The sequence below is a fragment of the Festucalex cinctus genome, chromosome 21 (genome assembly GCF_051991245.1).
Source record: "Festucalex cinctus isolate MCC-2025b chromosome 21, RoL_Fcin_1.0, whole genome shotgun sequence".
NCBI lineage: Eukaryota > Metazoa > Chordata > Actinopteri > Syngnathiformes > Syngnathidae > Festucalex > Festucalex cinctus.
In genome coordinates this window covers 1,198,745-1,217,022 of record NC_135431.1, presented here as the reverse complement: position 1 = coordinate 1,217,022, position 18,278 = coordinate 1,198,745, and the positions used below count along the sequence as shown (strand labels likewise).

Sequence of the window (18,278 nt, the reverse complement as noted above, 5' to 3'; positions counted from 1 at the left end):
AATAAAAAATCAAATAACCTTGGGAGATGAATAAGATACTGCTATAGATTTAAGTTCAGAGCTTCCAAAAATAAAAGCAATACAATATGCCACTGGCATCCACACTCCTGAATGTATATAGACTTTATATGCAGCTAGCATTTGAAGCTCTCCTTGAGGAAAGGTGCACTAAGCACTCTCCAACAATGTAGGAGGGGGCGGGGCTTCTACACACTTTACGCGTCTCTTGGAGGCACATTTTGAAATGTGAGGAGTAATGCTCTAAAACTGTTGCTATGGTCTGATTTTCACCTAAAACTGGGAGTTTAGTCTAATCAGGTTAGCATTTTACAAGCACAGAGATGACATTTTGAGTGGTTAGCACGTCCGCCTGCCAGTACAAAGGACGCAAGATCGAGTCCAGGCTCCGGCCTTCCTGGGTGGAGTTTTGCATGTTCTCCCCGTGCCTGTGTGGGATTTTCTCTGGGTACTCCTGTCTCCTCCCACATTCCAAAGACATGCGTGGCAGGTTAATTGGGCGCTCCGAATTGTCCCTAAGTGTGCTTGTGGACGGTTGTGTGCCCTGCGGTTGGCTCAGGTTGATTCAGGGTGTACCCCGCCTACTGCCTGAAACTAGCTGGGATAGGCTCCAGTACCCCCGCAACCCTTGTGAGGAGCAAGTGGTTAAGAAAATGGATGGATAGAGATGACATTCACTGCAGAAAGTAAGAAATTGTGAATAAAGTTCAAGCATCCTACCTGAGTCTTCTTGTGGCCTTTCAATGGTCTTTGGCGAGGAGAGTTAGACGAGTGGCATCATCTGCTTCTCGCCAATGGCCGCAGGCTATGGAGGACCCCCACTTGATGTGGCTTGACAGCTCTTTTCATTTCACCATGTGAGTGTCCTGATGTGTGTGCGTGTGTGTTGATTTGTGTGAGTATATTTGTGTGTGTATGGAGAGGTTGCAGCTCGGAAGGACCAATCACTGGAATGGTGTTACCTGTTTTGCCCCATTTTATACTCCAGGCTCCCTCTGTGCCTCCTTCCTTCCTTGCTCCTTCCTTCCTCCCCACCTCCTTCTGTCCCTGGTCACCTTGCTCAGTGGCACAGCTGCTGATGATGTCATTATTTCTGGAGCATTTTGTGTGTGTGAGTGACTAATGAAGCGTGGCAAAGGGCCCGATGCCAAAATGACCAGGGCGTGCATCAGAGGTGCAGATGTGTCCAAGCGCTAAACCCCACCCCCACCCCACACACCCCCTCCAATTCCATGCATGATTCCCCCTTTCTTTCCTCAGCCTCCTCCAATCTGCATCCCGACATCTTATTCCTCTTTATTGTTTGCCCCCCCCCCCTTCATCCTGCCCATCTATTCTTTCTCTCCCTCTCCAGATGTCCTCTTTCCATCTTGCAGACTCCCTCGGTCCTTTCTTCCCTTCCGCCTACTGCTTGCTCCGTCTCCCTGACTTGTTGACCTCCAGAGGAACCCCACCCCCCACCCCTACCCGCCGTTACATGACTTGGTGACCCCACCTCATTGTGGTTGCTCTCCCCCAGTGTGTGTACAAGGGATTGAACTCTTGATTTCTGGCTTTCCTTCGATGTCCATGTCACGAATGGTTTCTAGCCTTTATCATGTCAATATATCAAATAGCCCCAAATGGGATTCTCTGCATGTAAGCCAACAGAGTTGAGACTAGAACAAGGTGCTAATGTCACAGATAAGTCTTCTCTAATAATAATAATGATGCGAGACAAGGAGGTGTTTTTGTGAGAGGACTGGGGCCTGAGGTGAGGAGGAACAAGAAGGAAAGATGGGGACAGGAGTGTGACCGCTTCCTGTGCGTCTCTGACCCTGTGCTGCCATCGACTCGGTGAACCCGGAGAGCAGCTCAAGTGACACCGCTGCTCAGTCTCACAAAACACACATTGGACAAACGCACACACATTCACGCGGACGCAGCAGCGCCTCAAGGGCTCGGCATTCTCAAGGCTATCAGCGGACTGAGGGTGGCTGATGTTTGCTCAGCTTTAAGGCCCCTTTCCTGTCCCAGTGCTCACCTAAGACTTTCTGCTGAGGAGCTGAGGGGAATCTTAGCTGGAGACAATGCGGCAGTTGAGGGGGGTGAGAGTAAAAACAAGGACTCTGCGCTTTAGTTGGACTCTTCATCCGTGGCCCCAAGTCTTATCAGTGGTTGCGGACGAGCGCGGCGAGGGGCCGAAAGACAGGGGACATGGGTTGTGTTTGTCCAAAGTGACAGTGTGGGCCAAGGACTTATCGAGGCCTTTGTAGATTATTGATCGGAACAGATATGCGAGGCAAAGGGGACTATGTGTTCTTGCGCGTGAGAGAGCGAGCGCGGCGAAGGTTCGGGAAGTTCTGCTTTGACTCAGTGCAATTGGTCTGTTCAAGGTTCACTGGAACATGCAAGGACTCACAATAACGTACAATTTTACAAAGCGGCCTTGCGTTACTGTTGATTGACTTTTTGGAAAGCAAACTCCATCCACTGACGGCTTGAGTGGGAGCATATGTCCTACGATTGACTGCTGACTATATAGTTTGTTTGTTTTTTACTCATTTTTGGTTTATGATTACCAAGAACGGCTTTGTGATTTAGGGGGTTAGACGGCAAGTGACTAAAAGTCAATTTTTTTTTCACCGTAAAGTTAACTAAAAATGATTTAGCTACGGTACGGCTATGTATTGGTCGTCACGTTGAAAGGGGTCCGTGACTTCAAAAGTTTTTAATATTTTTAGCTGGTTCTGAAAGGATTCCCTCTCAGCAGACATGTGATGCTACTAAATACAAATGCCAAGTCAATGATCTGCCCCACTTGAGTTTACAAAACGTGCAGTGAGCCTGAAAGCCATGGGAAGTGTGAGTATTCCCAGCCGGAGTTAAGAGTTAGGAATTAACCTGGCCGGCCATCACCAGGGTCTGTGTCATCTCACTGCATTTCATCCTTCAAGGCTATACAGTACACAAACACACACACACACACACACACACACACACACACACACACACACACACGAGCACAGCCTTATCTTCCAGGGTCTCGTCGTGTTTGGCCAATGCTGTGCAAATAGAAGGTGCAATACATCTCCTGACAGTTCCCAAAAGCAAGGGGGGGAGAAACACGCTGGCCAAACAAACAGCCAACCCTGAGTCACCAAGAGAGAAGAGATTTCTCAGTCTTTCCCAAAACACATACAAATGCACAATTAGATGCCGGGTGTGTAACAGTAGCCCCAGCATGAAGGCTTTGGGCCCCTGGCTACCTTTCCAAACGTTTGTCTAAGCAGTCTTAAGACAGGGTGCCACGGCAGGAGTGAATAGCTCCCAGCAAGCTGTCCACAGGCTCCTATTGTCCGCCATCATATTTTATTATCTCATCAAAAAGCAGGAAATCCGATTCCCTCTCTGTGAAAAAGAGCTTATCCTTGTGTCTCAAAGCAACCTGTCAGGAGAGCAGAGGGGAGGAGGGAAGCCAGTGAATGAGAGTGATTAACGGCCTCGTCGGAGAAGACCCCTCTTTTTCTTTCATCTGCCTTGCTTGCCTTTCTTTCTCCTTGATTGGTATTTACCCAACAAGGACCAGCTAGAATGATCCGCTCATATTGTATTCTTACAGTGGGCTACAACCATATCTGGACCTGGCAACTGAACTTTCTTTCTGGTCAAAGGGATTACAGACTACATACTATGTCCCTTGATCGCATTGGACAACAGTCTTATCCCTTAGTTTGGGTTGGTACCCTCAAATGCACTGCTTTTGTACCCTTGATACGAGAATGAGACAGCCTTGCGATCCAATAATTGAACCTTTGGGATGCATGTCGTTTTGTATCGTGAGGGACGGTGGGAGAAAAGGACACATGGACTTGGACAGGAGCAATACAACATTTCGAGATCTAACAATTGATTATTTTTGTCTTTACAACTTCTTTCTCGTCAGAGAAACTGCAGACTTCAAGCCATGTCCTGACACAGCAGTAGACAGTTTGTCTCTCCCAAACACTACCGCATCTCTTAGGGAAAAAAACGGACTTCATGGCTACAATCCTTGTCACTCTAAATGTAGCGCTTTTGTGCCCTTGACAGAATGATACAGCCTGGGACTATTGTTTTGGTTAGAGACAATAAAAATTGACCCTGGGGTCCAATAACTCATGTAGGTTGTACCATGAGGGCTGGGGGCAATGGACTTCTGTCACAGTCCTCCATTTGGCAGTGTACGTTTGCTAATCATGTTTCTTCAGGTCTGTAAGCTTGTAAAATAATGTTTTGGATCCGACGAAAGGACCGTGAAGGTCCCTGCAGGACAGCGTGGATCTCTAACAAAAATACTCCCATGAATGAATCGCCGGCTCAGTTTTTATTTGAACCAAGGCAACATAAGGACAAAAAGAGACTTTGTACTCTGTTACCTTGTTTGCCTTTTCGTCTCCTCTCCGCTTTGTGCATCTGTCCTTTAATTTTGGGCTCTGCTGAGAACTTGTTCAAAAGCCCAATGAAATATGTATGAAGGATTGTAAGCCACGCGATTGGCCCCATTTAGCGGACAGCAGAGCGAATGAGCGGCCATACCGGATAATCCCCCACAATGCCTGTGGAACAAAGGCCCAACAGCTGACCCAAGAGAGTGTGATGAAGGCGAACCAGGGATGGGGTTGAGTGAAGAGGGTTGAAAACAGTTAAGACTCACCGATATAGTTAAAAACGGTCTGTCCAAACTAATTTTTTGAAATACGTGTATCTTTTTTTAGATATAGTAAATATTATAAAACTCATTTTTTTGTTATCCTAGGCGTTGTGGATGTGTGTGTTTTTTTAATCACTTATGGGCTACCACCGCTCAGGCCCTTGACAGTTTTCCACGAAATGTATTTCTGAAGTGACACAAAGTGGAAGGAAACAACATCCTGTCATGTCTATTTCAAAACCCGCAGTCAAGAAAAAGCTTGGCGATAAGAACAGCCAATTTTAAGAAAAAGTGTAGACGGAATGTTTTTTTCAATGAGCACAGGGGCACCCCGACGTGTCTTGAACGCACAGAGAAAGTTGCGCTGTTCAAGAAATCCGACATCATGGCTCAAGCAGGCATGTTGAAGATGATGCAAAGTAGCAGGGAGATGAGAGACAGGACAAGCTCACCAATCTTGTTGACATTATGAGGAACTGTTCATGTTCTCAACTCTGACTAGGAAAGATTGACAAGATTGGATTTGTTGCACCATTTTTTGTGGAATACTTGATGTAGCCCAGACTCTTATCTCTAGATGCCTCCCCCTTAAATTGAGTTTGAGACTCCGAATAGCAAAGAAAGTTATGATAATTAAATGGCATAAATAACAGGCTTTTCGCCTTAGGCCACAGTTAACCTACTCAAAGAGTCCATTTTCCAGGAAAACCTTGTACTTGGGAATCAGTAAACCAGGAGTCGTCAACATAATTTTGTTTCAAAAAGACCTCACCAACGGTTGTGATTGAGACATTGTAGATTTCCTAGTAATACTGTATAAGTGGTCATTTGAAAATGAAACCAGTTGCAGAGTCATACAAATAATGTGACATGAATCTGTTTCACACCTTGGTGAATCACTTAATTATTATTGTGAGTTCGATGAATTTTACAAATTATTATTAAGTTATAATTGGAGGTAATTTGAGCAAATGTGTTTCTTCGTAAGTGTGCACAAAGCAGTAGGCCTTCTTATTAATCAGTAGCCAAGAAGTAGCTCTCAGTTTCAAAAAGGTCGCTGACCCCTGCAGCAGGCACACTTTGAGAGGTCGATGATTGGGGCAGAAACAAACTGTTCACTAAAAAAAAAAAAAATGGACATAAATAACTGTTCTGTCACGCCGGTCCCCTTGGTCCTCAGACTCTTTGCAGCCCCTCCGTCCCCCACCATCGCCACTACCTACCCCCACACCGCCACCTCCCTTCGTCAAGAGGATCTAAAATACCAATACCCTTTTCTCCTTGACATTGCATTCTCCTTGTAGTCAGCGTTTTGCTGTCCTTTTATAGTCAAAACGTCAGGAGAAATTCCATGCGGGAATATTCTTAGTAATGCGGCACTCCCGGCGCAGGGTCGTCGTGGACCAACGCCACCAAAACAAGTCGCTACGTTGGGATTTTTTGGGGTTTGTGTTTTTGTATGGGCGGAGGGGCTTCTTATTCACAACTCACCTTTCACACCGCTGCGTACGTACTGTACACAAGCACAGGCTAACGGGCTCCGTAGCCTCCATTCATCACTTGGAGGGGGGCGGACTGTCGTCCCATGTGTGTTATGTGCGAACAGGCATGACTGCTATCGTGTATGTGTGAGTGCATGTGTGCGTTACAATGGCCACTAACCTTGCTGTGTCCTGACACTGGTGATGAGTATCTGCAGGACACTGGAGGAGCAGGGGCCACTGGAAGCTATTCTGTCATATTGTGTGCAGAGGTGGCAAAGGCTGATGCTGACGTACAGATACTCGTGGAACAAGGCAAAAAAAAAAAAAAAAACAGACTGGTAAAAGTAGAACTGGGGAATTATGTATCCACTTTATAAACAGTATTAACTTTCCACAATGAATAAAATAAAGCTTCTCTACAGACAAAGTATTTCCCTAATTCCCTAGTCAATAACTTACAAAGTGTTCCTACCGAGAACATTTTTTTTAAAATCATGTTACACCTAGCTTGTTGCTGAACAGTCATACTATCAAAAGTACGTTAATCGTAGCTTTGCGAACAACCGAGTAACAAAACAAAATAGAATCGTGTTACATGTAGCATGTTGTCGCGCTAGCTAACAGCATTCATACAAACAAAGGAACGTGCTCTTGTAGCTTTGCTAACATTGTCGACTTAGTAACGAAAAAAAAAACACGTAAAATGTAACATTGTTGAGCTAGCTAATGACATTACTGCTACCACAACGGATTCCTGTAGCTTTGCTAACAATGTCAACTGAGTAAAAAATAAAAAAAATAAAAAAGTAATCATGTTAAATGTAGCATGCTGTTAAGATCGCTAAAGACATTCATGCTATCAAGACACAGCTATACGAGCTAATTACCACAATTGAAAAAGAACCTTACCTGTACGTGTTTTTTCCAGATTCGACAGAATTTGTGACTGGCTTTGAAGCTGGCACAAGCCGACCCATTCGCCATGAATCCTTCTTGTCACCGGAAATAACTCGTAGTCGTCGTCGTCGTCATTAACGTTCGTCGGTTCATGTTGCTTCATAGCGCCGTGCTTTGTCAAAATTTGAAGATGCCAAGGTCTAAACTGAAGTTGACGCTACATCGAGCTTTCAAGAGTAAGGAGCTTATTTTGAAAAATAAGGACTAGTAGATAGTCAGGATAGAACTATAGGAAAAATAAATAAATATGAGGCCACTCTTGTTGCTTCACTTTTTTGGTTCGGGCAATCAAGGTGCCTGATGAAGATACAACTGTTTGGACAACTTTAATGAGAACGAAGTAGTTGTACTTGGATACATCCCACCACAGCTTGTTTCGTGTTCGTGTGTGCGTGTCGGCTAAGCGAGGCGAGCCGCCGAGACAGTCAGCAATATCCGAGCAGGTGACCCCTGAAGGCTGCGTCGCCCCGACGCTCCGGTCGGGAGGAAGGAGACGGAGCCAAACCGTGGCGAGGCGCGCAATATGTGGCCTCCGTATCGCCGTTACAGGATGTGTCATCTCCTTGGCACAAGGAGGTGTGCGCGCTTGTGCGGGCGCATGTGACAGCGTGTTGGCTGGCGGCAAGGTGTGACGGAGGCTTGCCAGGCGTGGTGTGGCTGAGCGCTGCTGTCAGGGACACTAAAAGGGCCTCAAGCCGGGTCCTCCCGGTCCCGAAAGCGTTTAGTGCTTCCTCTTTTGCCGGCGCCGCCGGCGCACTCGCACCTCTCGGCTTGTTTGGTCACAGCTTGCTTGTGTGTGTTTGTACGTGTTTTTTTCTGTTTTTTTAAGAGAGACAATAAACAGGGGTGTGAAGTAGCAAAGTACAAACGTCAAGTTGATTTTTCAGGTATTTGTTCTTTGCAATACTTTTTGGGCTGTGTCCATCATTGAGCACCTTTGGAGGGCTTTCAAGTCGTTCTAGTAGGGCTGCTCGATTATGGAAAAAATAATAATCATGATTATTTTGGCAATAATTGAAATCACGATTATTCAAACTTTTTTTTTTGGGTATAAAACAAGAAAATGTTTAAGCATTAAACAATATTAAGACCAATTTAAAAAAATAGAAACACTAATTATGTACGTTCCTTTTGGACCAAACAGAATTTATAATAATATATATTTATAATATGTATTATTATTTATGTATTTATTTATGTATTTATTTATTTATTTATGTGTGGGGGAAAAAAACTGAAGTTGGAGTTTAGCATGTGCACTGTGAAGTAGGTACGATCTTTTTTTTTTTTTTAAACAAGAAAATGCTTCAGAAACAAAAATAAAGAAATAAAATTAATAAAATATTAACATTAATAAAATTATTTTAAAATATAATTATGCAAGTTCCTTTTGGATGAAACAAAGTTTATTAAATTACATTTTTTAAATAAAAAAAAAAAAAGGTCCAATTGTGTAAATTTGAACTACTCAAAATTTAGTATGAATCTTTTTTTTTTAGTATGAAAACCATTATGCTGATTTTGCAATTGTGGAGTTTGAGAATTGAAATTGCAACTGAATTTCGACTAATTGCACAGCCCGACGTTCTATTGGTGGTAGGGTACGTTAAATTAGCCAACGGCATTTAACGAATACATGCAGTCGTGAAAGCCACTTGTGAGTTCTCTCCGTTGTATCCATTCCAAACAATAACTGCCATTCACGGTTGGGGTTTGCTTGTGAGTTAGAGGAGAAGTATTTTGGTTTTCCACACCAACACGCCTGCATCCGGATGAGGTCCGCTCAGATGAGAGGCAAAACGGCTTCCGCAACTGTTCAGTTGTGATCGACTGTCGACTCACAATACAATGGTGAGGATGTATGAAAATATTCAAAAGGTTGTGGAAACATAACCCAATGGAATATGTGTGAAAGATTGTATGATATGCATGATTAAAAAAAAAAAAAACACCTCATTATGAGTACTTTGCAAGTTAATAGAAGAGGAAAGACGTTTTTGCATTAAAGTACTTCAGTACTTCAGAGTCACTTCTACTTTTATGAGAGTCGTTTTTTTCCACAAGTATCTATACTTCTCCTTCAGTACCGAGTGTACGCAGGTCCTTTTATCACCTTTGGGTCACAGGTAGTATTTTCTTCCTTTTTTTTTTTTTTTTTTTTTTACAGCGAGACCTATAAAGTTGTCAGCGTGTGGAGGGAAGTGGGCGTTGTGAGAAAATTCACAAGAAGTGGCTTTTCTCAGGTGGAAGCTTCGATGCGCTTTTAAGGAAGTTGAGATTTATGCTTTTATCATGCGCCGAGATCGTATCAGCATTGGGTGCCATAAAGAAGCACTCTTAGCAGACGTCATCCAATATGATATCTGCACGATCAAATACATCCAATTTCATTTTGATGTGTACGATGACGCGACACGGTGGGCTGACTGGTTAGCACGTCCGCCTCCCAGTTTGCATGTTCTCCCCGTACCTGCGTGGGTTTTCTCCAGGTACTCCAGTCTCCTCCCACATTCCAAAGACATGCGTGTCAAGTTAAATGGGTGCTCTAAATTGTTCTAGGTGTGTTTGTGAGTGTGGATGGCTGTTCGTCTCTGTGTGCCCTGTGATTGGCTGGCAACCAGGGTGTACCCTGCCGACTGCCCCAAGCTGGCTGGGATAGGCTCCAGCACCCCCGCACAGCAGCTACAATGGAAACAGTAGAGGCCTCAGAACTGAACCTTGTGGAACACCATACGTTAGATTATACAGCTCCTTGTTGGAGAACAGCAAGTTTCGAAACGCCAAAACAGTTGGACACGTGCACTCCAAAGTTTAGAGGTGAACTCCAATTCACCTGGAAAGGTTTTATAGTGCAATTGAGGTCCACTGTGAAATCTCAGTCCTGTGATGAGCAGGTCTGTATTGACGGGTATCAATTGTTTTGCAGGTTCCCGATCGCTTCCTGGAGGTGGCGGAGATCACGCTGCGCGAGTTTTTCAACGCCATCGTGGCGGGCAAAGACGTGGACCCTTCGTGGAAGAAGGCCATCTACAAGGTGATCTGCAAGCTGGACAGCGAGGTGCCCGACATCTTCAAGTCGCCCAACTGCCTCCAGGAGCTGCTACATGAGTAAAAAAAAAACAAAAAACAAAAACAAAACAAAACAAAAAAAAACGCCTTCCCTTCACTTCAACATGATTCTCTGACCTTTTTTTGTTTTTTTCCCTTTTGTATGAAAATTATGACGTAGCATTCCCCCCATTTGCTGTCTCTACTCGCTCTCGTGTTGCTTTTCTTCGGATAACGGTTGTTGTTGCTTTGCTTTTCCTGGTGATGAACTGACGATTTTGAAAGACTTTGGGGCTGATTTTGGGACCCCTCATCCACATTTTTTTTTTTTTGGTTTGCCTGCTATCCGATTGACACTAATTGACAATGAAGGGAACAGATTCCGAGAGACGGTCCATTTGGGGTCCCATCCAATGAACTGCCCCCAACAGAACCGTTCAGCACAAAGAACAGAACGAGTTGAGGAGCTTGACTGGACTTAGTCGGTGCCAGTTTGGACCTCCTTTCAAAATAGATGCTGACACCTCTGAACCCCGTTTTGAAGTGTTTTTTTTTTTTCTTTCCCCTGCACGGAGGGCATTGTGTTCATCGGGTGTACAATATTATTATTATTAATATTATTATGATGATGATTTTGGATTATTTCTGTTGTGTATGATGATTTTATTATTTGTCACCACCGCTTTGCTGAAGGTTGGCACTTGAAGATTTGTTTGTCCCCCTCGGAGTGGGGGGGAAAAAAAAAGAAAAGAATAAATTATTCCTCTTAAGAGTATTGGAAAAGCGTTTAGATTGTGGAATATTCTGATTCTTGTGTCCATCACTTGAAATCTTGTCTTTTATATTTGCTTCATTGGGGATTTTAGCCCGGAGCAGCATACGTTGATTTTGTCGAGTTTCCTGCGCTGGGCCAGTGAGATGTTGATGAAGCAGATGTTTTATTTTTTTTTGGTTTGCCACTCATCTTATTGGTGGCAACTTTTACATGGCTGAACATTGCGGGTTTTTTTTTTGTTTCGTTTGCTTGCTGTACACAAGTGAGGTCGTTTTATATACTAGCACTATTTTTCACCAAGCGGCGCAAAAGTCAGCTTTTTTTTTGTATGCCGCAGATTTTGATGTTTTCTTGTAAATGGCATGCGGTGAAATGATGTGAAGAGCAGCTGATACTTGAATTGATGGGGAAGTACAGTGTCGCGGGTACAATGCATAATTGAAGAGTCTCAAAAAACAAAAACAAAAAAAAGGGTCATTAAGACCCCCACCCCTCACCAACGCTCACCTGCATTTATGTGATCCGGCTCCCCGGGGGAGGGAACAATACGAGGTCGGAGGTGAGCGCGCTGGCCCAAGGGGTAGACGCAGGAGATCTCAGCAAACTACAAAGAGCGCAGATAAAAGGCTCGGAGTGAAGGGCCACACGCACCCCAAAAAACTCCCGCTCCAACCCCGTCCTGCGGAAAACACAAGGGAGATTGGACAACAAAATTAGCACAGGTAGTTTCCAAAAAAAAAAAAGATTCATTCAGAATGATAAAATGTTTGACGGGTTGCGTACATTTTCAGAGATTCAAACATTGACCATCACTTTATTTGTCAAACGTTAAAATGAAAAAATTGAGTCCACCACAATGAACAGTTCATAAAAATGGCATTTAAAAAAAATAAATTGCTTGTCGAAATGTGCATTTTGGGGGATATAATGCTATTTTATTGTGTCATTGCACCTATTCAATTTGTCGGGCTTCTGACGGACTTACAAGTTTTATTCGGTTTAAAAAACCTTTGACAGCCTCTTTATATAATACTGACAACAAAAGATTATTTCCCTTTTTTTCCACCCTGGAGTAGGAGCAAAATTAACCATAACTTTACAAATATACAATGTTAGTAGTTTTAAAATATTTATATCCAACATTTTTCATCGTTTTTTTTGTTTTTGTTTGTTTGTTTCGGGACACTAAAAATAGAAAGAAATGTTTGAAATGAGCCTATAAAAGCTCTTGACTTTATTTTCCTTGATAGTTTTGCAACTTTCTATTCACACTATGTGGTATTGAGGATAATCAGTCGATTCCTCTTTTTTCCTTAATTGTTTTCAGTGAGCATTTTTTTTTTTTTTTTTGGAGAAGAGTTTCTTGGATTTTAATTAGCTACGGTGGCCTCACGCTTACGGGGAAGTTTTACCTGTTGCTTGGGCATTCGGTTGTTTTTTTTTTGCTCTCTCTCGGAATTAAATACCTGAGTGACTCCGGACATCACAGACGAGGACGTTGCGTTTCGTGCACCGTTTATGACAATAGATCAAAAGGGGGCAGGTCGCTTAACCTGCCGACTTTTTTTTCCCCCCGAGCCAGACAAAAAGCGGCTGACAAAAGGAGGCAGAGAAAGAGCCAGAGCAACTCCCTTCATTATCTGAGTAGAAGGCGGCGGCGGCGTTCTTAAGATCGGCGGCCTCTGAGAGAGCGCGTCGGACGATTTTCTCACTGTGCCCGAACGTCTCAAAAGTGCCCCAAACAAAAAAACAAAAACAAAAACAGAAAGGATCCTCTTGTGAATACGGCTCCACGCCCTGCCGCTTCCTTTAATTGAAAGCCCTCAAGACTTACAGACACTCAAAACATTTTTTTTTTTTGGCATCATTCTTTTCATGTTAACTCATTTGTTCCCAAAAACGTATAAATACGTTCTATTTTAAATGTTTTAAGTGTCCCAAAGACTTATTTATAGGTTTTTGTTTTTTTTATGCAAGAGCATACAGAAGGCTTTGATGCAGCCTCTCAACTGCAAAGGACGGTTGAAGAAATGCTAGTTATTACAAAAAATGGCCAGCAGGTGGCAACAGAGTATAAGAGATCAACCAGGGCCACGCTGGGGAAAAAAATCTCAATAACAATTCTAAATAGATTTGTGAATAATGACGAAATTTAGCTTTATTCTAACGCTAATTGCTGCAAAACGGAAACACATACAAAATACTTATTTTTATTTTTTTTACCTGATGAAGAGACTATTCTTTCTTTTGGTAGGTTTCATATTTTGATAGCATTAGAACACAGTATTCTGTGGGCCTTACAAAAATCAGTCCAAATCCAGTAAAACAGCCGGGAGTGAAGGAAGTTGCTACAGTGAAAAATGGCTGCCAGTCAATGAGTTAAATGACATATTTAATCTTTTTCTAAACAATTGTACAATATAAATTTATGGGCAAATAATACTTTAGTGGCAAATGTTTGGAGATGCGAGTTGCTTTTTAGTGATGACTTTGTTCAGTTTGCCCAACACACTTTTTGTTTTTTCAAATAAATCTTTTTCTTCAGATCTGAAAAACTAAACTTAAAAAAAAAAAAATGTTGTTGCTAGTGTAAATACAAACAATAGCTGTACAGTTTTCTATGGTCAATCAAATGGAGTTACACATTCAGAAAAAAAAAAAAGAAAAAAAAAAGAAAAGGTCTGTCAGCAGCGCCCCTCGAGTTGCACCAGCATCCGTTTCTTTCAATTGAAAGCCGAGAGAAAAGCCTGCAGCGTGTTTGGAAAGGCGTGGAAAACAACGGGGCGCTCGTCAATACGAGGAACACCCGTGTCACACCTTGTCCACAACCGATTTGTTTTTTTTTTTTGAACAGCGCTCGTTTCCTCCCCCCCCTTCAGCGGGTTCAAACAGTCGCTGAAAACTTGTGGAATTTTCAGAGTGCTTTTGCGTGTGTGTGTGCGTGCGTATGAAAAGGCCGATTATGAGAACCTGTGAACCAGTTAGTGACACAATTCTCAACGCGCCGACCGCCCACCCCCTCCGCCCCTGCCCCTCCCCCAGCCCTGGGACTGCCACCCTGACATGTAAATGACTCTCATTAAGCCTCGGCGGCGACGTGCGTGCGTGCGTCGCCATCTTTTCCTCTGATCCGTTCGCTGACCTGTTTTGTTTTTTTTTCCACTTTTTGTTTCCTGATGCTTTCACTTGTTCATCTTTTTTTTTTCTTTCTTGATTGTGATTATGAGTGGAATTTCTTTTTGTAAATATCCATGACTTGAAAAAGTGAGAGCAACTGCCTTTGTAGAAGTTAGCAATATGTTGTGTAAATAGTGTTTTTGTTTTTTTGTATGACATGATGATGATTATACTAGTGCAGTAATTCCAATAGGAGCGGTGGTGTTGATTTTTATTTTTATTTTTTTTTGGAAAGACAAACGTGCTGTCAAGTTCATACGGACTTGACGGCTGCTTTGTTTTCGTTTGTGTGTTTCTGTTCTTGGTGTCTATTTTGTCCTGTGTAATTTATTGCTTTAATTTATCCTAATTTATTCAACGTTGCTTTCTTTTTCAAGCAGGGAAGGCTGTACTGCATTTCATGAAGTAAATCCAACTTTTTTTTTTTGTTAAATTAATACTACCTGAAAGTTAATTCAAAATAAGAATGGGAAGGGTCTTGGCAGCTAAATGGACATTTTGGATTATTTTTTATTTTTTTTATTTTTTTTTGTTCGAGGGTAGGCTGGAAATCTCAAATGACTTTCAAGCTGTTTTGTGTCTTCTCCTGAGAAATTCTTTTTCATTTTTCCAACCCCCCCAAAACATTGAATTTCTTTGTCCCGGCCCAAACACAACCAACCAGTAGTCAAATTGCCTTTCGTGCCTTCACCCTCTCTGAACTGAATGTATGTGCAGTATATATATGCAAGCTTGTGAAAAATAAATACAAAATGGAAATAAAAAGGAGAAAGTCATGCCTTTGTTATTGTTTTTTCCCCCTTTTCATGTCGTACATAACGTACACATAAAATCACAAGAATGCATCCATATAAATGTGGAATTTTAAATGTGCTCTGTATTTGTATCAACAGATTATTTTCCAATTTATGGATTATTGTCTAACACTTGTGACAGGGTTGTCACAATATCAAGATAATATTGCAGTTACTCTCCTAAGATTTTTTTTACCGTTTGATATTACGTTAAAGGCCATATTGGGTGAGCGAAATTGAAGGCATACACAATAATAATTATTATTGTAATAAATAACAACACCAAATAACGAGGGTTAAAAAAAAAGAGATTCTGTAATATGTTGCAATATTACAGTGCACAATTCTCAAATCGATTCAATAAGCAGCCGAATTGATTTTTAAATATCCATTTTTGGTGGAAAAAATATTCAACAAAATGTCTTACTTAGGGTTCATACCTTTAAGCATGGAAGAATGTTATATTAATGGGACATTACAACCTTAATATTTTTATTTCAATGCTGTTCAAACATGAAACCGACTACAACCTGTTTGTTAAATACAGTGCTTCACAGTTATGACAAGTTTCAGATAAATTAATAAACGTTTTCATAAAAATATTACAGTGTACATGTACAAGTTTACTGATTAGTGTTTTCTAAATAAATACATCGATTCATATCAGGGTTAATCGGTATCAAATCGAATTGTGACCTATGAATCATCATACGAATCGAATTGTCAGGTACTCGGCAATTCACCCCGCTAATAATAATAATAATAATAATAATAAATGTATTTATTACACACATACTTGCACAATCAATTAAAGGAAGAGCTGTCTCAATTTTTAATTTACAAAAGCAGTTTGTAATATTCTCTTGTAGCAAAACAAATGTCATTTAACTTCATTCTAATCGCCTCTTGTAAATAAATGAGGTGTTGGAAAAAAAAATCTTAAATATTGACCAGCACAAGAAAATGTATCGCAAAAGTTTTTTTTTCCTGCTGTCATTTGCAAGCTATCTCCTATTTGTGTGCATCATTTTCCCGATTAGTCACGATGAACCTCATTGTACTTTCCAGCACGCCTGTCCGCTTTTCTGTTCCTTTTTCTTTCCTTTTGTTCTTGTCCGACCGCTTTTTTTTTTTTTTTTGCTTTGATGCTCATTTTTTGGAGTTGCTTCTTTTGTGCGTCTTTTCTTTGAGTCTTTTCTTTTTTTTCCTTCTTTTCCCTCTCGTCCTCCACCTGCCGCCCCTCCGCTCGCCTTCACCGGAGGCGAACGCGGCTCCTTAGCTCGGGCTGAGACAGCATCTTTGTACAACACCCACCGTCTGCTCTGTAATCAAATACCATCTGTCGCTACATCTGAAGACTCCCCTCTCTTGCCTCGTACACGCACACGCACATCTGTGCTACCCGCACCCGGACAACGTGTGCACACGCGTGTGTGTGTGTTTTATTAGCCGTGTACTAACAATCATTCCACCTGATTCATTTCTTGGCCCGCGAGGGAGGAAGTCGCCAGAGTCACTTTGGCCGCTTCCCGTTTTGTTCCACCTCGAGGCGGGGAGGGGGCGGTTCAAAGGTCATTGTCTTCAGGTGGTATCCGTGTTTGTTCTGCGACCGCGTGTCAGCAAGACCTTGGCCCGGCGTATCGGAACGGCGAGATAGCGGACTTTAGCTTCTCAGTCTTAGATCAACAGCTGACGACTATCTCAAAAGGCTTTGCCAGCCTTTCCCAATGTTTGCCCAATGTTTGTCCCTGCGCCGGCACAGAAAACGTTGACACGGTCCCCAAGGTCCCTCTCTCACACTGCGCTCACTTATCACATGCTCAGGTTCAAGAACATTTTCCGATTTGGCGCCGAGGGCCTGTGTCACCGTCTCCGCTGTGTTTTTCCATCGCGCGAGTGCATACTTCACAACACGTGACTAGAAGTTGGTGAAATATTGCAAATATTGTGAGAGTTGAAGTAGTTGTAATTAGGGATGTAATGATAAGGGCAATATCACGATATCGTGATATTAAAACGGCCTCAATGTCGTCGTCGTCATGTTCACAATATTTAAAAAAAGTTAAAAAAGTCAGGTTGATTTCCATTTGTGCAGTTCTAGCACCCTCTAGTGGCTAGTTTATTAGTGCAATTTAATTTTCATTAGGGATGTTTTGGCCTTCTATGTTTAAAATCGATGCTAATGGTCAGATGAAGGGGAACCTAATTTGCTTGTGAAGCGATCAGTGCCTCAATATTGTTATTAGAGATTGTAGGTGATTTATATGCATTGCTGTTATGTACAAAAGCACAATAAGTACAATATTGTGCTTTTGAAAAAAAAAGAAGCTCATAATTAAAAAAAGTACAATTTTTTAATTATGAGCTTTTTTTTTGCTTTTTTTTTTTTTAACAATACTGTGAATCCCCTCCTCACCCTCTCTTTTTATTTGGTTTCCACGCCCCTAGTTCCATAGTTGTTCCAACCCTAATAATACAAATGCAAAACAGTTGGAAGACGGTGTACTTGTTTGTCTATAAGCGCGCATGTGAGTGGAAAATTGCTGAGTAAAAGTGTGGTTAAGTTTGCAATCATTTCTTAACAGAAAACAGGCGGCCTCAGCAGACTGGCTCGAACCATTCTGCTGCGTTACATGTTCTGGTGCTTGTGCTTCTTGAGTCGTATTCTGTCAAAATAACATGTAGCTAGGCTATCTGAATGTGAGTGCGGAGCAGAGCAAAGCATTCGTCATTGCAGCACATGTATGATAACTTTTATTTACCATTATTCCTACACCACTGCTCCACAGGAATGAGTTCAAGGCAGAAAAAGTTGCGTGTCCGACATTGGTGGCCTATCGATCAAAAGCAACCCAGATGGCGTCTTGCGCACGTTTGCCAACGCGTAACCCGGCATCTCCTCTGTGACACGGATGCGAAAGAAGCCACTCTGGTGTCCTTCTGCTGAGCCGCTGGCACCGTGCGGGATTAACCGCGGGCTGGCAGCAGTGGACACCTAGCGGTCATCATGTGCAGAGCTTAGGATCAACGTCCTCGTCGTCTTTCTTCTATTCCCTCCTCGTTCTTTATCACCTTGTTCTTTCTTTTTCCGTGCTCACGTCTCCCGCGGGTGTGTGTTTGTTTGCCGGAATTGAAAGATTCCAGTTGGACAGATCATACTGTCCCCTTTTTTCCTCTCTCTCTCTGTCCCTATTTTTTTCTTCTCTCGCTCAGTCTTTCTCTGTCAGGGACTGGAAGGCTCCAACGCAACTGGAGCCTCGGAGGCTCAAGAGAGGAGCCTGGGAAAGGAGGAACAAAGGGCCGTCCGTCTGCAGCCATCAGCACCCCGCGCCTCCTCCGCTGCGCTCACGCCG

At 42.5% G+C, this 18,278-nt stretch overlaps 2 protein-coding genes across 11 annotated transcripts in view; one reads left to right on the top strand and one right to left on the bottom strand.

Annotated features, from left to right (window-relative positions):
• LOC144010739 (prospero homeobox protein 1-like) overlaps positions 1 to 13,845 on the top strand; it is a 35,343-nt gene extending 21,498 nt beyond the window's left edge. For all 4 annotated transcript variants that reach the window (XM_077511186.1, XM_077511188.1, XM_077511187.1 and 1 more), the window contains one exon: positions 10,058 to 13,845. In XM_077511186.1, the coding sequence (XP_077367312.1) occupies positions 10,058 to 10,243 (186 nt within the window). In that variant the 3' untranslated portion in view covers positions 10,244 to 13,845. The remainder of the gene's footprint in view (positions 1 to 10,057) is intronic.
• Positions 1 to 18,278, bottom strand: part of LOC144010741 (uncharacterized) — a 256,051-nt gene that overhangs the window by 220,684 nt on the left and 17,089 nt on the right. For all 7 annotated transcript variants that reach the window (XR_013281319.1, XM_077511197.1, XM_077511193.1 and 4 more), the window contains exon 2: positions 11,462 to 11,633. The gene's annotated coding sequence lies outside the window, so the exon portion shown is untranslated. The remainder of the gene's footprint in view (positions 1 to 11,461; positions 11,634 to 18,278) is intronic.